At 36.9% G+C, this 18,881-nt stretch overlaps 1 protein-coding gene across 4 annotated transcripts; it reads left to right on the top strand.

The window, feature by feature from the left end:
• Positions 1-1,409: 1,409 nt before the first annotated feature.
• LOC139968142 (adhesion G-protein coupled receptor G2-like) lies at positions 1,410-17,778 on the top strand. 4 transcript variants are annotated; one of them, XM_071972543.1, is made up of 12 exons: positions 1,411-1,637; positions 3,534-3,809; positions 4,559-4,843; positions 6,905-6,945; positions 8,826-8,990; positions 10,612-10,972; positions 11,150-11,385; positions 12,244-12,396; positions 14,135-14,253; positions 14,481-14,743; positions 14,941-15,014; positions 15,160-15,297. In XM_071972543.1, exons 1-11 carry the CDS (start codon positions 1,580-1,582, stop codon positions 15,009-15,011), a joined length of 2,028 nt encoding a protein of 675 aa, XP_071828644.1. In that variant the 5' UTR covers positions 1,411-1,579; the 3' UTR covers positions 15,012-15,014; positions 15,160-15,297. The 4 variants fall into 4 exon arrangements, with proteins under 4 accessions (XP_071828656.1, XP_071828644.1, XP_071828651.1 ...); XM_071972536.1 differs by having other exon boundaries at positions 1,412-1,637; positions 14,941-15,010; positions 15,160-17,778; XM_071972555.1 differs by lacking the exon at positions 14,481-14,743 and having other exon boundaries at positions 1,410-1,637.
• The last annotated feature ends 1,103 nt before the right edge of the window (positions 17,779-18,881 follow it).

Here is an 18,881-nt window from a genome sequence, read left to right as displayed (position 1 = left end):
GTCAAAGGTGCCGAGGTCAGTGAGTTTAAGGCTCATGTACATAGAATGTGGTCGGTGGGTGATTATCAATGTACCATCATAATGTGCACATCAAAGTGGTCATATACAGTTCTCTATCAAAAGAAAAGAATCGATGAGTGTCATACGGAAGAACGTTTGCGAATATAATTTTCCCATAATATACGGTATCGTGATGTTTAGAGCAAGCTTTTCGTTCCACAATTTTGTTTTATGTTTTATGTTTATCCCAATCTATATAGAAGTGTTGCTTTAAATACTTTTTGCAGTCAACATGGTCTATCTTTCCGTACAACTGGATACTTAGAGTAACTTGGTGATATGTTTTTACGCACAGCAATGTCGACTATACTGCACAAAATACTGTCTGGAAACGCCGAGAGCATATGTAGTACGCACCATGCTCCAGTGCACTGGTGTTAATACTAGTCATAATTTTCTACATTTTACTTCAAAATTGGGCAAAACCTAAGTTCCTAAACAATGGACACTGTCATATTCACCCAATATTTATGAAAATATAACCAACAATTTTAGGAATAACTTGTGATAAACACAATTCAGTAAAAAAGGGCTAATATTTCTTACGTGCTATGTTAGCCCAATTTCTAGCACTATAATAGTATCCAATGTTGGTCACTATTTGCTACTGTTGATTTTTAATTTATACAGGGATAAAAAAATGCAAATCAAAATCACAGAATAGACCAAAGCAAACTCCAATTTTTGGGGGTTGGTTATAATGTAGTGTTAGATCACCCAACTGAACTCTTTCATTTTGCATTGTAAATATCATGCATAATTGCAAGTTTGAATGAGATTGATGCCAAAATGTAACGAGTTCATCTACAAAATGAAATTCATTGTGAAGGTAGAAAATTATATTGATTTTAAGCCCGACACACGAAAAGGAAATATAATTAAGTTTAATGTTTTAAAGAACGGTTTTACTCATATCCCAAGCCTGTTCGAAAAGTAATCTGTTATTGTTAAATGTTTCGTTATTTTTACTGATTGTCCTATGTTAATACACTATTTATATTAATTGAAGATTGAATTGGTTCTGTTTGAAGTATAGTACGATTTGCAACATTGGTCACTTTCATTACTTACTTCGGTAACAATTTCGCATTACATAAATAATTAATATTGAGATTACATAACAATGTCCTATCAATGTTGTCATAAGAAATGTAATTACTATTATGTACCATATATATAATACATATATATATATATATATATATATATATATATAATGAGATGGAAACCAAAACCTGGATCGGCACCCTGAATGAATTATGCTTTGTCATTAAAATGATACTGTACTGCACAAAGAATTAATGGCGCTATTTATTAATTTATACAGCAAAGCATAAACGACTCTGCTGGAAGGCATTTGTCGTTTAGTTTGTGTTCAACGAAAGTAGGTGATATTGATGCTAGTCTGTATCGACAGACTGATTTGGATTTATTTTCAATTGACTGACTTATAGAAACGCAAAGTAGAATCTTAATAATGAACTAATATAAGAGAGATTTAAACAACATACATTATACCATGAAGCTCTATCAAGTAATGGTACTGACGTTGGCTCTAACGATGCCTCTGCAATCAGGTGAGTACAATTTTGACCTGTATCTTTGAATGTCGTTTAAAGTATAGCATTAGTCATATGAAATCAACAAAGGCTAAAAACCAATAGGTACTCTGTCTTTACACAGAGATTTCAAAGTCAAGAACCACTTGGATATCTTCTGTAACATAAATCTAATTCATATTTTGGGGTATTGTTCATCTCGACTCGATTCACTTTGAACAGAATTATGCGTATCTCACGAGTTGGCAGGAGTGGACTATACTTGAGGTTAGTCTCAGTAACTGGTATATAAAAAAAAACTAATTATTATATATAGGCAAGCAGTTGCTAATGGTACCTCGTATCATTGTATGATTAGCAGATTACCAGCTGAAACAAATTAACTTAGTCAGATGTGCTAGTGAAGGCCACATAGTGGTATACATATATATATTTGTATTAAATGTATGAATTATGCGTGAATATGACATACATATAATACGGCCTTGTAAGCAGTGATAGCGCCACATGGGAGGGATGGGGAGAAAATACCATTCAATCAGAATGCCAAGTTAGCCCCGCCTTCCCCCCCCCCCCCCGCGCCGTCTCCCCCAACCCCCGTTGTAAAGTAGAACTCTCCCTTAAGTTAACATTTCCTTTAATTAGGTAATATTAGGCTAAATAAATGCTAAACCTTCTGGGGACGTCCTTATCCTATGCCCCAACAGGGGCTCTGATCAAACAGAAATCTTTTCTGTGGATAAGTTAAATAGCTACGAAAGAATTGGCTGAAAGCATTGCAGCTTCAGGGCTAAAAATAGTTCCATAAAAATAAAATTCCTCCTTCCGATATCAGCTTCTGGGCTACTAGAGAACAAGAATATCTCACGATCCAACAACTTCCGGGAACTTTTGCCCCAGGAGCCCCCACCCCCCCCCCCCCCCCCCACCCCGGAGGTTTAAATCCCTCTCTCATATGTATTATGTGCTTTAAACTCGCTAAGAGAGAATAAAGGAATAGTCTGAAAACGATTGAGCTTCCGGGGACTTCGCTTTATAAACTAACTATCGCTAACTATTTTAAAGTGGTGCAGCTTCTGTGGACTTTCCTCTCAATGACAGTGTACAATTGTTATTATAAAGCGAGTTGCCGCTTTTGCTATAATTCGAAACCTGCCCAGCCAATCACTGCTAGTCTCTCTCGATGTGAATGTACGATCATGGTTACATGCATTATAGTTTTGTAATAATTGTGAATTTCATGAACTAATTAAAGTATTCATAAATTAAATTAGAGGGTGTTCCCTATGCCCCTAACGTACACTATATACAGGTGCGCTTTTGCACTCCAAAATTGTTGCCCCCTCCCTCAACTGCTTCCTTGCGCCCACCTTAAACTTGGGATGTTTAAGTGATTGGAAGGACCCACGTAACAAGAAAGTTCTGCAGGAATTTCCCAACCATGAACAGAAATTCCCCGTGTAACTATCGTATGTAAAGGGTCAAAGAAAAGTAATATCTTTGGAAGAAAATAAATTGATCCCATCAATCATGCAGTGTGTTGCAGTTTTAAACAGTTACAGTATGTAAACATATATTATATTTTACTTCTACAAAAGTACTTTTCCATTGGTAGCCTGGTAGGTATAACAGAGAGTTGCACATGTACATGTATATAAAGAGATGTGTCACAATCTGGTTAAGACTAGCTTCATTCGTCTCAAGACAGCCGCTTTGAAAGAAAAAAAAAGAAGCATGAAATTCATTTTATCACTGTAAATAATAAAGCCCTGTAATCAAGATAAATTACAAAGGAAAGTAATTTTTGATAAACTGCATGTCTTTCTCAGGAATCTACATGTTGCCATATATAATTGTTTTTAAACAATTATGATAAGTTTTCATGTTTCTTTATCGTTTAATTTTTTAATATAGTTGGCCAGGAAATCGGCTGTTTCTACAGTAACACGTCGAATCTATGGCTTCGTAAAAAACTATTTCCTGGTTCGCTGAGCATTTCGACGTGCAGGGATTTCTGCCCTAGTAACAGTATATGGTTTGGCTTAGAGGACGGATTCAAGTGTTACTGTGCTAATCCGTCTACTATATCTATATACGACACTGCTCAGGCTGCTCCGCCGAGCGACTGTGATACTTCCTGTTATGACGCAATTAACTGTGGCGGGCAGAATGTCGCAGCTTTGTATAAAGGTATATATGTACTAACTTAATCTCTGCAGGTCGAGTTGTATGTATTTTGTATGTATTTTAGATCCTCCTGCAAGCAGGAACTAGCGAAGAAGCCATCATTGGCTTATCAAAGCCGCAAGTTGATCGAAGTCAGTCTCTTAGATTCATATTTTAAGCAACACATTTCCAGATTGTATCGTAGTCTATATCTCGATTAATAAATCATACCCTAAACTTTTTGAAAGATTTCTGCTTCTGACAACAGAGTACGGATTCCACTCACAAGTCCCCGTTCGTTAATCATAATAGTAATTGAAAGTCCATCATTTTCTAGAGTGAACGGTCTGTAAATTTAAACCCCACCCGACAAACCATTATTGTTTGAAAAGCAGCAATCCACTCAGCTATGAAAACTTGAGGTATGAGTCAAGGAAACTGATACACTCCGAAATAATCTGGAAAGTACACTGTTGTGTATCGCAGGTTTATTTTGACATAAACTGACAAAAACACGATTTACTGTTTCAGTCATCAAATACCCTATAATCAACTTTAGCCACAACAATATCCTTTCAACATTGAAAAGAAGTTTGCAACACCGGTCATTTGGTTAAACGCATCAATTTGCCCAAGTTTGATACTTCGAAATAATATTTTGAATATATATTGAGATTTTGATAAATCCTATTTGAGGGTTTGTCAAATTTTGACTGCCTTACCTATATTTTTGTTTCAAGTTTTCATACAACGTATTTGTTAACTTTTCGCAGGAAATACATACCAAGGTTGCTACGAAAATACTAACGAAGTTTCAATTCCATTCAATCAACCTAAGGCTGATTTAGATGTCGCAAAGTGCTTAGAAACTTGCCAAAATTTTCAGCTTTTTCTGCTGACCCAAGGAGACAAATGTATCTGTACCAACCAACGACCAGATTCAGTGAAGAGACGGGTCGATTCGGAATGCATAGTAAATGGTATTAAATGCACCGGTGGGGAGAAATGCGGCGGCTTCGAGAGAGTTTCGATTTGGAAATTTGAAAACAGCATGGTTGGTAAGTCAAAGCAGTATGTACATAGTTAACCACACAATCGTTTGGCGTGGTCCTGATACTTGAAAGTCCATCATATTGTATGTACGAGATACACCTACTAAGTTTGCATGTTCTTACTTCAACGGTGGCTAAAATGCATGTCTGCTTGCCTACAAGGAGCCTTATGACTAATTTTGGTAAGTGTTGATGTATTGGGTGAACCACCTTCAATATAGAGGATATGAAAATATATACAAAGGAAGAGTTAAAGCAGCATTTTGCGTTTTGTCGCCGTTTTCCATTTTTTTGACAAGTCCATCGAGTTGTTTACATATATCAATCACAAAACAGCAAACTAAGATATTAGCCAAGTTTCTTCCCTGCCAAAAGCGTTAATTGGCGAGAAATCAAGGACATTTGCAGATAATGAGAAAACTGTCCTCCGACAAATTACACATTAATATTAATCGCACACAGTTCCTCCAACCCACTAGTTTGAATTTAACCAATCAGAGATGCAGGTTTAGTTATGAGCCCTTGCTAAAAATAGATTCAAAACGTTGAGTTAGTAACTTGGTACAACCAGCGAGCTGGATTCTAACAGCTCCCTGGTAGAACTGCCATAGACAATCTACACAAATCAAGCATGGTGTTGTATTACCTATTGGCCAATGACGTTCGTAACTTTCTAAATATTCATATTATGGGCGAGGTTTATTTGGCCTCAACGGAAAATATCTTTGAGAGAAACAAAGTTGAAAGTTGTAAATTTTTCGACTATTATGCCACCATTTGAAGCAAGATTTGAATAGATAAGCTAGTTATGTATGTCGTTATAGCATTGTGGAATCAGTGAGGTTGAGAAAAACCATAGAAAAAGACGCAAAGTGCTGCTTTAAGCCACTGCGCAGTTTCGAATAGGATATTATGTCTGTAAGACCTGTCAAAACAATTATAGTATAAACTCCAAATATACTTTTCACCTGACTGACAATTTTAGTGAGACTTTCGAGTTTCCTGGTCTGTATGCATGGCCACTTATTTAATGATAAGCTTACATTTCTCAAAAATGCATTTACATCTACAATTGTGCATAGTTTCGGTTTAATTGGAGAGCACTTGAAATAATAATCCCTTTGTTAATTTCGTGGAGTGGTTACTAGTTGCCTTGATGCTAATGAAACACGTATTGCAATAATATAATATTAACTATCATTACGGCATATTCTAATATAAATATTTGCCCCGTGCATTTCTACGTTTTACTTCCTCCATAGAGTCCACTTCACCGTTTCATTACAGCTGCTTCTATGTTATTGTTAAACGATAGCTTTTTCTTTCATCAAGGTCAACATCAATAGTAGTTCATTTTTTCCTTCACTAATGAGTGACATCTGTTTCTATATGTTCACGATCCTCTAAATGCCAATAGCTCCAGGAGTTATCCATGGACAATCGCTTCTCGGCCTTTGGCGAAGATCATGTGTAGTATCTGTTCCCGTTCGAGGGGAATACACACCCGACGATGATCACATAGTCACAGTCTCGATGCGAGGGGATTGGGTTGGGAGCGGATCAGTCGTTCGGTAGTTTGATTTTCGTGCCCAGGTTCTTTCCTGGGCGACTTTTTCTTAAAAAAAAAAGTATCCATGGACAATTTACATTGTTGTTGTATTGTTTACATTGTAAGGACAGAACATCATATGCAACTCGTGACTGCTGAAGTGGGAGATCTTATTCCATTTTGTACCATCATTATTTTTATATTTACTATATTTTCACAATTGTGAATGGTTTCGGTTTAATTGGAGAGCAATTGACATATTAATCCCTTGTTCCTTTCGTGGAGTGTTTACAAGTTGCATTGATGCTAATGCAACACGTATTGCAATTACATTATATTAGCCATCATAACCACATATTCTAAAATAAACATTTCCCCATTTCTTCGTTTTACTTCCTCCATAAAGACAGAAAATCAAATGCAACTGATGGATGCTGAACAGTGATATTTAATTCCACATCGTATCATCAATATTTCATATTTATATGAACCATTTTTTTTCTTATTTTGTCTTTTAGAATTTGAAACGATAGAGAATGAAGTAAAGACTGCTACTGACGTAAGAACTCACACAGTGATGCGTTTGTAACATATACAGCCATTGGTCATACAGATCGAATTTTTTATTCAATGCGTGTTAAGCCATGGAGAAATTTAATTACGTAATTAGTTGACACATTTTAATCTGCTCCTGACCAATAGATTCCAAAAATTCGGGGTGACAACAGGGATTAATGAAACTGTCAAATACATTTCCGTCCAAGTTTAGCACGCACAGTCGTGGGTGTGTTTGGGGACTGGGGGTAGCTATTGATGATATCCAGATAAGTGGCGGTAGGCTTGTAGCAAACAGAGGTTGCATTATAACTCCATAGATAGAATCAGTTGTATCTCACTATATGCAGTAAGAAAAATGTTCATCTTTTTCATGCCCTAAGGCAATGTTACAACAAAATACATATTACACTTAACACACAGGTTGTTCAATGTAGTTCGGAATCGTTGTCAACAACCATCAATGGCTATCGTTTCTTACTAAAACAACAACTTACCCAGTATAATACTTTGCTTAAGTAGCTACACGTGTTTTTTAAATTTATATCAAAGAATTACCTAAGATTAAATTACACATAATACACAACAACACATTCAGGTCTAGTTAGTTCAGCAGTACCGTTGCACATGGAAGTAACTCCCGCTAAACACCTTCTATCCCAGTTAGTTCAACAGTACCGTTACACAGATAAGTGAGTTTCTCTACACACCTTCAATCCCAGTTAGTTCATCAGTACCGTTGCACAAATAAGGGAGTCTCTCTAAACACCTCCAGACCCATTTAGTTCAGCAATACCGTTGCACAGGTAAGTGATTCTCTCTACACACCTTCAATCCCAGTTAGTTCAGCAGTATCATTGCACAGGTAAGTGAGTCTCTAAACACCTTCAATCCCATTTAGTTCAGCAATACCGTTGCAAAATTAAGAGAGTCTCAATAAACACCTTCAATCCCCGGTTAGTTCAGCAGTATACCATGGTACATTTAAGTGACTCTCACTACACACCTTCAATCCCATTTAGTTCAACAATACCGTTGAACAATTAAGGGAGTCTCAATAAACACCTTCAATCCCCGGTTAGTTCAGCAGTACCGTTGCACAGATAAGTGAGTTTCTCTACACACCTTCAATCCCAGTTAGTTCAGCAGTACCGTTGCACAAATAAGGGAGTCTCTCTAAACACCTTCAGTCCCAGTTAGTTCATCAGTACCGTTGCACAGATAAGTGACTCTCTCTAAACACCTTCAAACCCATTTAGTTCAGCAATACCGTTGCACAGGTAAGTGATTCTCTCTACACACCTTCAATCCCAGTTAGTTCAGCAGTATCATTGCACAGGTAAGTGAGTCTCTAAACACCTTCAACCTCAGTTAGTTCAGCAGTACCGTTGTACATTTAAGTGAATCTCTCTACACACATTAAATCCTAGTTAGCTCAGCAGAACCGTTGTATAAGTAAGTAACTCTCTCTAAACACCTTCAGACCAATTAGTTCAGCAGCACCGTTGCACAGGTAAGTGAGTCTCTCTAAACACATTTAATCCCCATTTAGTTCAGCAGTACCGTTGTATAAGTAAGTAACTCTCTCAATACATTCAATCTCAGTTAGTTCAGCAGTACTGTTGTAAATGTACGTGAGTCTCTCTAATTAAACCCCAATTAATTCAGCAGTACCTTTGTTCAAGTAAGTGGGTCTCTCTGAAACACTCTCAGCATGCACGTATAAACAATTGTGCCTACGCATACATTTTGAATTGTCTTAACTTTTACAACCCTTTTTGAAGTAATACAGACCTGACTATAGGAAACTGCTTTAAACAAGTTATCATCTAAAATGTAACATTAGACTAACAATCTGTATACTTGTACAAATTCTATCATCAGTCTCTTAAGCAAGAAAATGTAACCGATAACAAGGTCTTTGAGGCAGCTAAAGTGATTGAAACAGCCACAAGTAACGTCAAGTATGTGGAAGAAGATACTGGTCGGCTAGAGGATATCGCCGATTTCATGGAAACGCTGGCACACCTGGGAGAGCCTTCTGTTAACGTAATAAAATATTTACCATTCACTATTTGAGGTTTTTTTTTTATTTATTTTTTATTTGATCACTTTATGATATAACATCATTGGCGTGACCAAGTCAACTACATTGTAGCCACTTTGCAATAATTTCCCTGAGAATTTAGCTACTATATCCAGAGAAAATCCCTAAGCAATCAGTTGTTATAGTTGGTGCTGTTTTATGGGAGAGAGACAGTGCTATGCATTTTATGTGTTCGCCAATTTTTTCAAAGTTGCTTTTGTGAACATAATTCAAGTTGGGTTTAAATGTCCCAACTATGAGCTACCGTCTGTAGCGTTTTCAGATTTCAAAGTAAAAAGCAATAGCTCATAGAAAGAGTAATCCCACAACTGTAGTAAATGAACAAAAGATTAAGCATTATATCCACCAACGTTATAATCTCACGCATGAGTCTCGTATCTCGCCCATTGTCAGAGGCGACACATGCCGTGACTGTTTCTCCAAATTTCCCGCAAGTAGGTAGGCTTGGAACGTCGATTGTTGCCCATTGGTAAAGGAAGCAAACCAGCAAGCGTATTTACTCCTATAGACCAGTCTGGCAAATACAAATATTCTCAGATATCATCGAACCTGAGCTGGAAGAAATCATTTAACAGTTAGCCATTATCGATAGGTGTATAATTGCGTTGAGAGCAGGGCCTGGTAAATCAGTTTGAAATTATGCAGAATGATGCTTACAAAAGCCAAACTGTAATGATTCCTGAACGGGGTCAAATGTACAGAAAAGACGAAAACATACGTAAACGTGTTTTATGATTTCATGAGAGTAAAGAAGATATCATAGACCATTAATTCATCATTGCGTGACAAGCATGTTGCGCACTCCATCTAATAAGGGAGAAAATTCACCATTTCGGCCTTTGTTGTTGTTGCAGGAATAATTTTTTTTTTTTTGGGGGGGGGGGGAGGTAGAGGCCTGCAGGGTTTCGTTCAGTCCAAGGAAGTCTCTAAAAAGTCGTATACCGCAACATAATTAGACGAAAATCACATCAGAGAAACACCTTAAACACTTCATTTGAACGTAATACTTCATCCAAATGAGGCTGATATTACACAAGGAAGTATATTATAACAGTGATTTATATAACCCAGAAAGACCTAAATGTCATAAAGAATACCAACAGGGCTAATGTATGCAGTAAATAATCCTTAATAGGTTACTAATATATATTAACGATATTTTTTATTATACTCTAAATATGTTTCAATAACAATGTTCTCATGAGTTCGTCCAATTATATATACCCTAATGAACTTTAACAACATGTGCACTAAGGTTTGAAAGAAAACTAAAGTGAAATTAACTCGAATAAGTGTTTCAATGTTGTTGTTTATTGTGTATTTGCAGTTTAAGTAGGGCAACAAACTCGGCAAAAAGTGAAAGCAGTTAAAAACTCTGTCTAAATTAAATACCGTACAACAATTATTTGAACACTATCGATTTTCTTACTGTAATACCGTTTTATGAGGAAATAAGTTGATCGTTTGATGATGTGCAATTAGAAAACACATGTATAAAACTTGTGTTACTTACCACGTTTGTGCTGAATGTTACCCTGTATATTTTTATTTATTTATTTTCAGATCACTCGTCCAATCGTCAATACTGTAAATAATTTAATGAAGTTAGATGAAGAGATTGTGCAGATGAGCTCAGCAGAAACGGGGAGAGTGCTAGACGCTCTGGAACAACAAATATCAAACTTACAGACCAAGGATGGAAACTACACTCAAATCACAGATAAAATTGGCATCAAAGCTCTCAAAGTGAACCCAAGACATATTAAGACCAGTCTCAGCTTCGGGACTGTTGCACAATCCAGCAAAAAATCAAACAATAACAGCGCCCTCGGTGATACCCGGATGTTAGATGAACAGGATGACCTGGCAGCGGCAAAGACAGTTATATCTATTCCTGCAGAGTATCTCCAGCTGTACTCAAATGGTACTGACAATCTACTTGTATATCAAGGTTCTCTGTTATACATTTACCTGTGCTTCTCCAATCCGTTCTTCTTAATGTATAACTCCACAATTTAAAAGAGGCTTCCGATTAAATAAACGGGATTTTTTGGGTCGGAATATCATCTAAGTGTTTATTTTATCTTAATCTATATTTTAGGTAGCTCTAACAACAACTCCAATGTTCCTATCAGTTTCATCATCTACGATAACCCAATACTCTTTGTGCCTGCATCTGAGCCTTTGAAATCTGTTAATGATACCAACACGTCAGAGTTCTCTTCAAGAGAGATCGTCGGAAGTCAAGTTATCGCTGTTAAAATAGAAGGCAACCAAACTACACAGAGCATCAACCCAACGAATTCAAACGTCACTGCGATGTTCGTCACTGACCCGGTAAGTTGATAGGGTGAATATTTCCTTACTATAAATAACCGGTCAATTCGTATTGCAAAATAGAACTAACCACCGTAGACACTTTTCCATTAAGAATGAGAAAGACAAAGATTAACGTGACATGACTCAGTGGAGTGTCTTCTCCGCTTCTTGGAGCAAAAATAGTCATTTCACCTCTTTGAGATCAAACATAAAGATGGTATGTGTACAGTGATACATGAAATGGTCTCATATAAAACTTGACAAGGAATAACTAGCTATTCCATGGCTTTCTGGTTTCACAGTGAATCATTCCTCTAATCCACGTTTAAAAGCAAGCTGACTGTCAATTCTATTATGCACCAAAAGACTTAAAAATCATCGTTGTTACATGAGCCATTCGTATAGCATTAAATCAATTGCAGCACTGTACGAGTTTAAATATTACTTTATTTGGCCTTTTGTTCAAAATTTGGAGATAAAGTAAATCAAAATTAGACGCATTATAAGATATATATGAATCGGGAAATCGATAATTTCATTACCTGACACTCCTTTACCGTAATAAAAAGGGTCTGGTAAAATGATAAAGCACTGCTGTGGAGTGCATCTACTTCAAAAACTGCAGGGGCAAAACAAATCCCGCCCCCACTTTAAAGTTGGGGGAGGGCAGTGAACCCCTTTCCCCCTCACCTGTTCCTACGCCTGTTTAAATCTACTATCATCCTTTAGTTGGTACTTATCGTATAGAAAAGCATTAGTTTGAGTTAGCCCGAACCATTACCGATATATTAAACAGCTATATTTTCAATTCTCAGACGTCTTATAAGTTAGTAAGGAGTAGACTTGAATAACCACATCTTCTCGATTAATCGACAGATAACATTACAAAGTGGAGAGAGAATCGAATCGGAGGACTGCGTACGTTGGGACAATGTCGAGAAAGAATGGTCTAAAGCGGTTGTGACTTACAAGAAACAAAGACGAACGAGATGTTCATGCAACCGTCTTGGAAGCTTTGCAGTTCTGATCGTAAGTTACCATATTGCGTGTCTGTGTGTGTGTGTAAAGTTAACTGTAACATGTTAATTGAAGACGTTTGGCAGACAGGATCTCGATTGCACGTAACAATATTCCTTTAAAATAGTATCGTTCCGTACAAGATTACCTACTCCTTATTTGTAAACTGGATGAATATTAGTGTTGTAGCAGAGACCGAGACATGGTGGCTCGAGACCTATACCTAGATATAAAGGTTCGAAACCTAGACCTCGAGACATACAGGCCTGTACTAGTTAAGAAAATGTTAAGGAAATTCTGCTTTAACTTCATTCTCTTAACTGAGCTCAACCCTATACTCTAAACTAATAGGTTCGTCACGTCAACAGTCTTGAATATATTCTGGCAGTGTGCGTGTGATTACGTCGACAATTGGTCACGTATTAGCTAGTTTAAAGATGCATCGGCATTGTGTTGTATTCGACTACTTTGAGTGTTAGCTCAGTGGTTAACGTCGGTGCCTTTCAATCATAAGGTCCCCGGTGCTAGTCACTCCCAGATTAATGTATGTCGTCCAGTTACAGAGTTGTTGACAATTAACACTTCATAATCATTGACGTTCAATATGAATGTAAAAGACTGACTTGGGTCAACTTGCGGCTTTGATAAGCCAATTAGGCTTCCTCGCGAGATCCTGCTAATTGCAGGAGGATCTAATAAACATACTACTAGCCGGTGAAGTTTGTGACAACAGCTAATATTGGTGATCACCTGGAAACATTTTACATATGGAAATATTCTATAAGGGTATATGTTTAATATCCATACTGAATAATTGACAACCTTTATTCAGCTGGTTCAATTTGTATTGTGGCCTTCGGAGTTCCTGATATAGATTGGGTGTGCACAATAGGGCATTGGGGGTGGTTGCGCTAATGTATTATAAAAATATCAGTGTGAAGTGAAGGTAATATTCTTTTGGAGAAAAACGGTTAAAAAAACTGATTATCAACTACAAAAGAGCCTATGCAAGTTAATATGCAAAAGTAAGAGGGCCTGACGTTCGATCCCAGCAGCGTCTTCTTTAGAGGCTGACTGAAACGAAAACAGTACTAAGGACACAATAAGACACGGAGATGGACAGACTATTAAATTGTAAAAACGAGAAATGAATAGAGCAAATTAAGACACACAAAATGAGAGGTGAGATGAAAGGGAAGGACGATGAGAGGATTATGAGTTGTGGAATCCCTGAAAATTGTGTCCGCAGGACGATATCATCCGGAAAGATGGTGTCCGTATAGTGTTTAAAGTCTGTGCGGTATAATATACACCATATATTATTAAAACAACTAGTTGCATAATAAACTCATTTTGCATTGTTCTTGATTGAAACCTTAACAGAGTGATTACTGTATGTATTAAACTAATTAGAGATACTAACTTACGTTACTTTATTTATTGTTGATACCACATTTAATCAATAAAACCAATCCTTTGTTTACTATATTCATTACCTTATTTTATGACAATAATTTACAATCCTGTTTAGGGATCTCTTTTATGTTAAGGATCATTTTCGTCCAGTGTGCATTTAAGACTGATTAGCCTACATTGACCGATTTACTCATTGTATTACGATTAATTACTTGACGATATTGGGTATGGCGTTACAGTATGTAATTTGTCCAGCAGTACATGGTACTAAAATTAGGGCAGACTGCGCAAAGCTTTATTTAGGTTATCTATGACGATGTCTGTTCCTTCACAGCGAATTGGCAAGAGTGATCCTTTACCGAGTCATGAATCCCTTTACTGGATCACTTTAATTGGATCTGCCGTATCCTGTATCTGTCTTATGCTATCCATCGTTACATTCCTGAGTCTGAAGTAAGTCCACTTTTGCTATACTTTGAATTAGCTAGAGTTAGCTTAGTACGAACAAAATCTATAAAAAGCTTACAAATACCGAAAATATTGTAACCGTTGATGTATAGTTTCCAAATTAGTTTCTGTATTGAAATCACATTTCCTATATGGTGAAAATATTATTTTTAACCTGAGGATTTGAACATATTGGTCTATAAACCCTTCGTAAACTTTCTTTACACTTTCAGAACCTTACGAATGAAGAAACCGATTTACATCCACTTGAACCTGTGCATATCTCTTCTTGCGTTTTACGTGGCGTTTTTGTTAAGCACGAAAGCTGTTCCGAAGTCAACAGAGTGTTCCGTTGTGTCGGCAATAGTACATTACTTTGGCTTGGTTTTAGTGTTATGGATGTCAATAGAAGCCATTTACCTCTATATCATGTTTGTCAAGAGAGATAAATCCAATATCCAGCAGTTTTTGGTAGTTTCATGCTGTGTCGGATACGGTAATAAACTGATTTTAATTATATGAATATTATATGTATATATATATATATATATATATATATATATATATATATATATATATATATATATATATATTCATATCTATTTATACCTATATATTATATTCATACTTGAACGGCAATGAGTTGGAACATTATATGAGTTTTTCTGTGATTAATTTATACTCATATTGCAGGTGTTCCAGTCATTCCAGCAGTTTTGGTCGCAGTCTTCGATAAAAGCCAGACAGTCCAAGAAATACACTAGTAGGTATTCAAATATAAAGTGTAGACTAACATTTATTCGTGGAAATGCCATTAGCGTACAATAATTAAGCGTACTATTTTAATATTGTAACTCTCTGTAAATAACCTTAAATATAAGAGTTTTAAAAGTTATTTTGTGTTATTTTTAGCTGCTTCCTCCATCCCGGTCCTGGTCTTTACTATGGTTTCGTACTAGAAGTTTGCGTCCTCTGTATCTTCAACCTCCTTATCTACATTTGGATCGTCAATGTAGTTGTATGTCGCCCTCTACTTGTATCACGAGTGCAGAAGCACTCCAAAAGAGACGAGATCCTGGCCAGGGTTCGACACGGTGTGATGTTCTGGTTTGTTCTCGGAATCTCTTGGGTGTTCGGATTCTTGGCAGCCCTTGATCGTAAAACCTTCCTGTTTGATTATCTCTTCTGCATCTTCTTTTCGAGTCAAGGAGTGGTCTTGTTCCTTCTACTCTCTTTGAGCAACCCGGAACTGAAGAAGATCTTTAGAGCTTTCGCAACGAGATCCCCGAAATCAGAAACCCGGTCAACAACAAATACGTCAGAAGGATCATCAAGTTTGAACAAACTTGGGAAACGTAAGAGAATGAAGCCAACCGAGTTGTTGTTGCTTAAAATGCCTAAAAAGTAACTCATAGAAGATTATTTCAAGTTATTTCAGTACCTACGAATGTTTCACAACACTTAAGGGAGAGATATGAAATCGCTTCGGTCTCGAGGTAAAACAAATATTTAACCCTAATGTCATGCAGAATATGTATTTTAAGTTGTATTTTAAGTAACAATGCATGAAAGCGAAGAGAATAATGAACTAAAGTTTATTTGGGATATTGCAGTATGAATTTTTGTATTATGGTCACGAAAACGAAAGTTATTAAAAAGTGAGTTTAGTTCCTAAGTATATACCAAATGTATAAAAGATATACCTTAACAGATAAACCCACGTTACATTATCTTATATTATCATTGACAAACTGTCATTGAACCATAGCCTGCATCTCGCTCGGCACTTACCATCTTTTAATGAATGTTTTCCAGTTAGCTTGCCTGTGTTATATTTGCTATAGCTATTAAATTTAGTCATCTTATCGTCTTCTTTGTTATTGCTATTGTAAAATATCACCAAGTGATTTATGTCTTTGAATAGCAATATTTGAATTGCTAATTGTGCTATTGCTTGCTAATTGCATTGCTAATTGCTTGAAGTGTTGATCATCCGTCACCATAAGCAAACTACTTCCAATATGATCATGTGTACAAAATCACTAATATACCCGTAATCAGGAATATTTGTAATACAAAATCGCTAATATACCCGTAATCAGGAAATCCGGAATATCTGTAAACGGGGTTTATCTTTACTGTTGCTGTTCTTACTTTCTGTTTTGCCCTACCTGGCTGACACCAAACTAATCAAGTGGTTATTCAAGGCTCTAACTCATGGGCGTCAATCCTGGGGGACTGAGGGGACATGTCCCCCACGTTTTGAGATAAGGGGACACAATATCAAATGTCCCCTTACTTGTGGTGCACATTTTAAGCCACCTACCTATACTGAGTCATAATTTGTTACAACTATTATGTTCCTCCCTTATGTAACATTCTTAAAGATCGCGAGTTCCGTCAGTCGACAGGAATTTTGTGATTTCTTCACATGAATAATGGATTTGTACCGCATGCCCTGTCAAAAATGGCTCATTTGTGCTATGACACAACCACGCGATATACGTGTTCCATCTAACACACATAATATGCATACACAGTGTCTGAGTGATAGGCATATAAAACGTTCGTACGTATTCTGTTGTATAGCTGTAGCAGTGAGAGAAATGGCAAAGTTTGAAACATTTTATCGTTATTTTAAGCCTTATTTGGGTGATAGAACTTAGATGTGGTTTGTGCAGTGAGCCTACTGGAGAACGGGGTGCCAAGGTGTTGGCCCAATAAGGTGCGCTTGGGATCGCTCGGCCCCGACCATCTGGATAGCTATTGATAATTAGGCCTAAATCAACACCATCTTCCATTATTACGGGGCAACCAGTGCAAACGTTTATTTTCCGAAACGTGATACAACATCAAAGTCACGCAGTACTGGGCTACCCGACATTAATTTAGCAGGGGGGGGGGGGGTAGATGGTAACAGCAAGAAAGAAACTATAAAATTCAATGGTATACCAATTCTACGTTGGCTTAATAGGGACATAGGGAAAAAGGGTCCTCAAATCTCAAAATGTGGACCATTTTATCTCACAATTTTGAGATTTGCGGACACTTTCTTCTTTCCTATGTCCCAAGTAAGCCACCGTACAATTCCAGTTGTTCCAAAGATTGCTTCCTGATAAATGGAAAGATAAAATCAGATTATTGTCATATTTTCTGCATTGCTTTATACGTTAAAGTAGTAGATTTTACATTCCTCCTTTAATTTGCTAATCAGAGCACAGATACGGATTTCTTAATTGAGGAGTGGAGAGAGGGAGGAGGGAGAGGAGGGGGCAAGACAGCCTGAGACAAAAGTTGTCAAAATTCACCAAATTTATATGTTAAAAAAGGTCTATTTGAAATTCATTGTTTTGAAAATTATTGGAGGCCATGCCCCCATCCCGGTGTCGGTGGCTCTGTTAATTTCATTTCAAAGTCTAGTACATATATGCTTGGTTTCATTACAATTTCTGCATTATTTAGTGTTGTTTTGCTTTGTTTCCATATCCTCGGAACTAGACCAATACATGAAGAAAAAATCTTTCAACTTATCCTATTTTAAAGTTTTGTTATCTTTTCCCCCTACAAGAACACCATTAGTAATATTACAGTCACGAAACTTATGACGACCGCCCTCTCCCAGCACGAAAAAAAGTATGGCATAAAGGTTAGAACATGCTTGTCGCATCTATACACAGTACCTGGACTGTTAAAATGTGCATTAACGACGGATATTGCATGATGAAGAGCAAATCCATAGACTGACGTCCCATCTGCCTTTCCCTTTATCTAAGGACACCTTTGAATGGCTCTCATCCGCTCACGAGAACTATACACCGGCTGTATGGGTCGAAATGTTCACGACCGTCTAATTTCAAATGCTAATAGATGTGACTCGAGTGTCAGGAGGCATGTTTTAGGGGATGGAAACTGCTATTTCCAAGCACCCTATGATCAGCTAAGCAGAATCGTAGTATAGCTATTTTGGCCTACGGTACATAATGAAATTATTCAGTGTATTTTGTATACACTAAGATCAGGCTATGCCTACCAGAACAGGATACACATCAGCAGCTTTGATGAACATTTTCATTTATACATTTGCTTGATATGTACTGCAACTATTTTCTTTCCTTTTATTTCATTTTTTGTGTGTTAATAGACCTCTACCATAGTCTATAAATGACAGCAATGGGATCTAGTAATGTTCTTCTTGACTTAAAAAACATAAAGGTCATATTACAGCTCTTTGGCTTGAGGATTATCACAGAAGTGTATGAGCGGAAGCAAGTTTTTAACTGTTGCATTCAAACATTTTCGAGCAGATGCGTCTCAGGGACGCACGTTTCAAAATCCTAGTAAAATACTGGTTCGTGAACCGTGATTGGTTTATGTTCGATATCAGATGACGATATTACGAATATTAAATTTCCTTACGGTCTACATTTCACCTCATTTAAGTTTGAGTTGCAACACTGATAACAGTTATTAGACCAGTTGTAAAAGCTGGCGCCTAAATTTTTGGTTTGGATGATAATCGTAACCTTTTTCATATTTGGTATGTAGAAGAACCGCACTGAGTACAAGAAGCTTACTGTTTTTTTTTTCTTTTCTGGAGATCATTTGGGGTCACCAGATGTCAAATTGTGAAAACC

This window comes from Apostichopus japonicus, chromosome 1, assembly GCF_037975245.1.
Source record: "Apostichopus japonicus isolate 1M-3 chromosome 1, ASM3797524v1, whole genome shotgun sequence".
Lineage (NCBI taxonomy): Eukaryota > Metazoa > Echinodermata > Holothuroidea > Aspidochirotida > Stichopodidae > Apostichopus > Apostichopus japonicus.
Note: the sequence above shows the minus strand (reverse complement) of the source record. Positions and strands in the feature narration are given on the sequence as shown.

Coding starts and splice junctions, on each gene's coding strand:
- LOC139968142 (XM_071972536.1), top strand. CDS start 1,580: ATGAAGCTCTATCAAGTAATGGTACTGACGTTGGCTCTAACGATGCCT. Junction 4,844..6,904: donor ATTTGAAAACAGCATGGTTG/GTAAGTCAAAGC, acceptor TTTGTCTTTTAG/AATTTGAAACGATAGAGAAT. Junction 11,386..12,243: donor CGATGTTCGTCACTGACCCG/GTAAGTTGATAG, acceptor ATTAATCGACAG/ATAACATTACAAAGTGGAGA.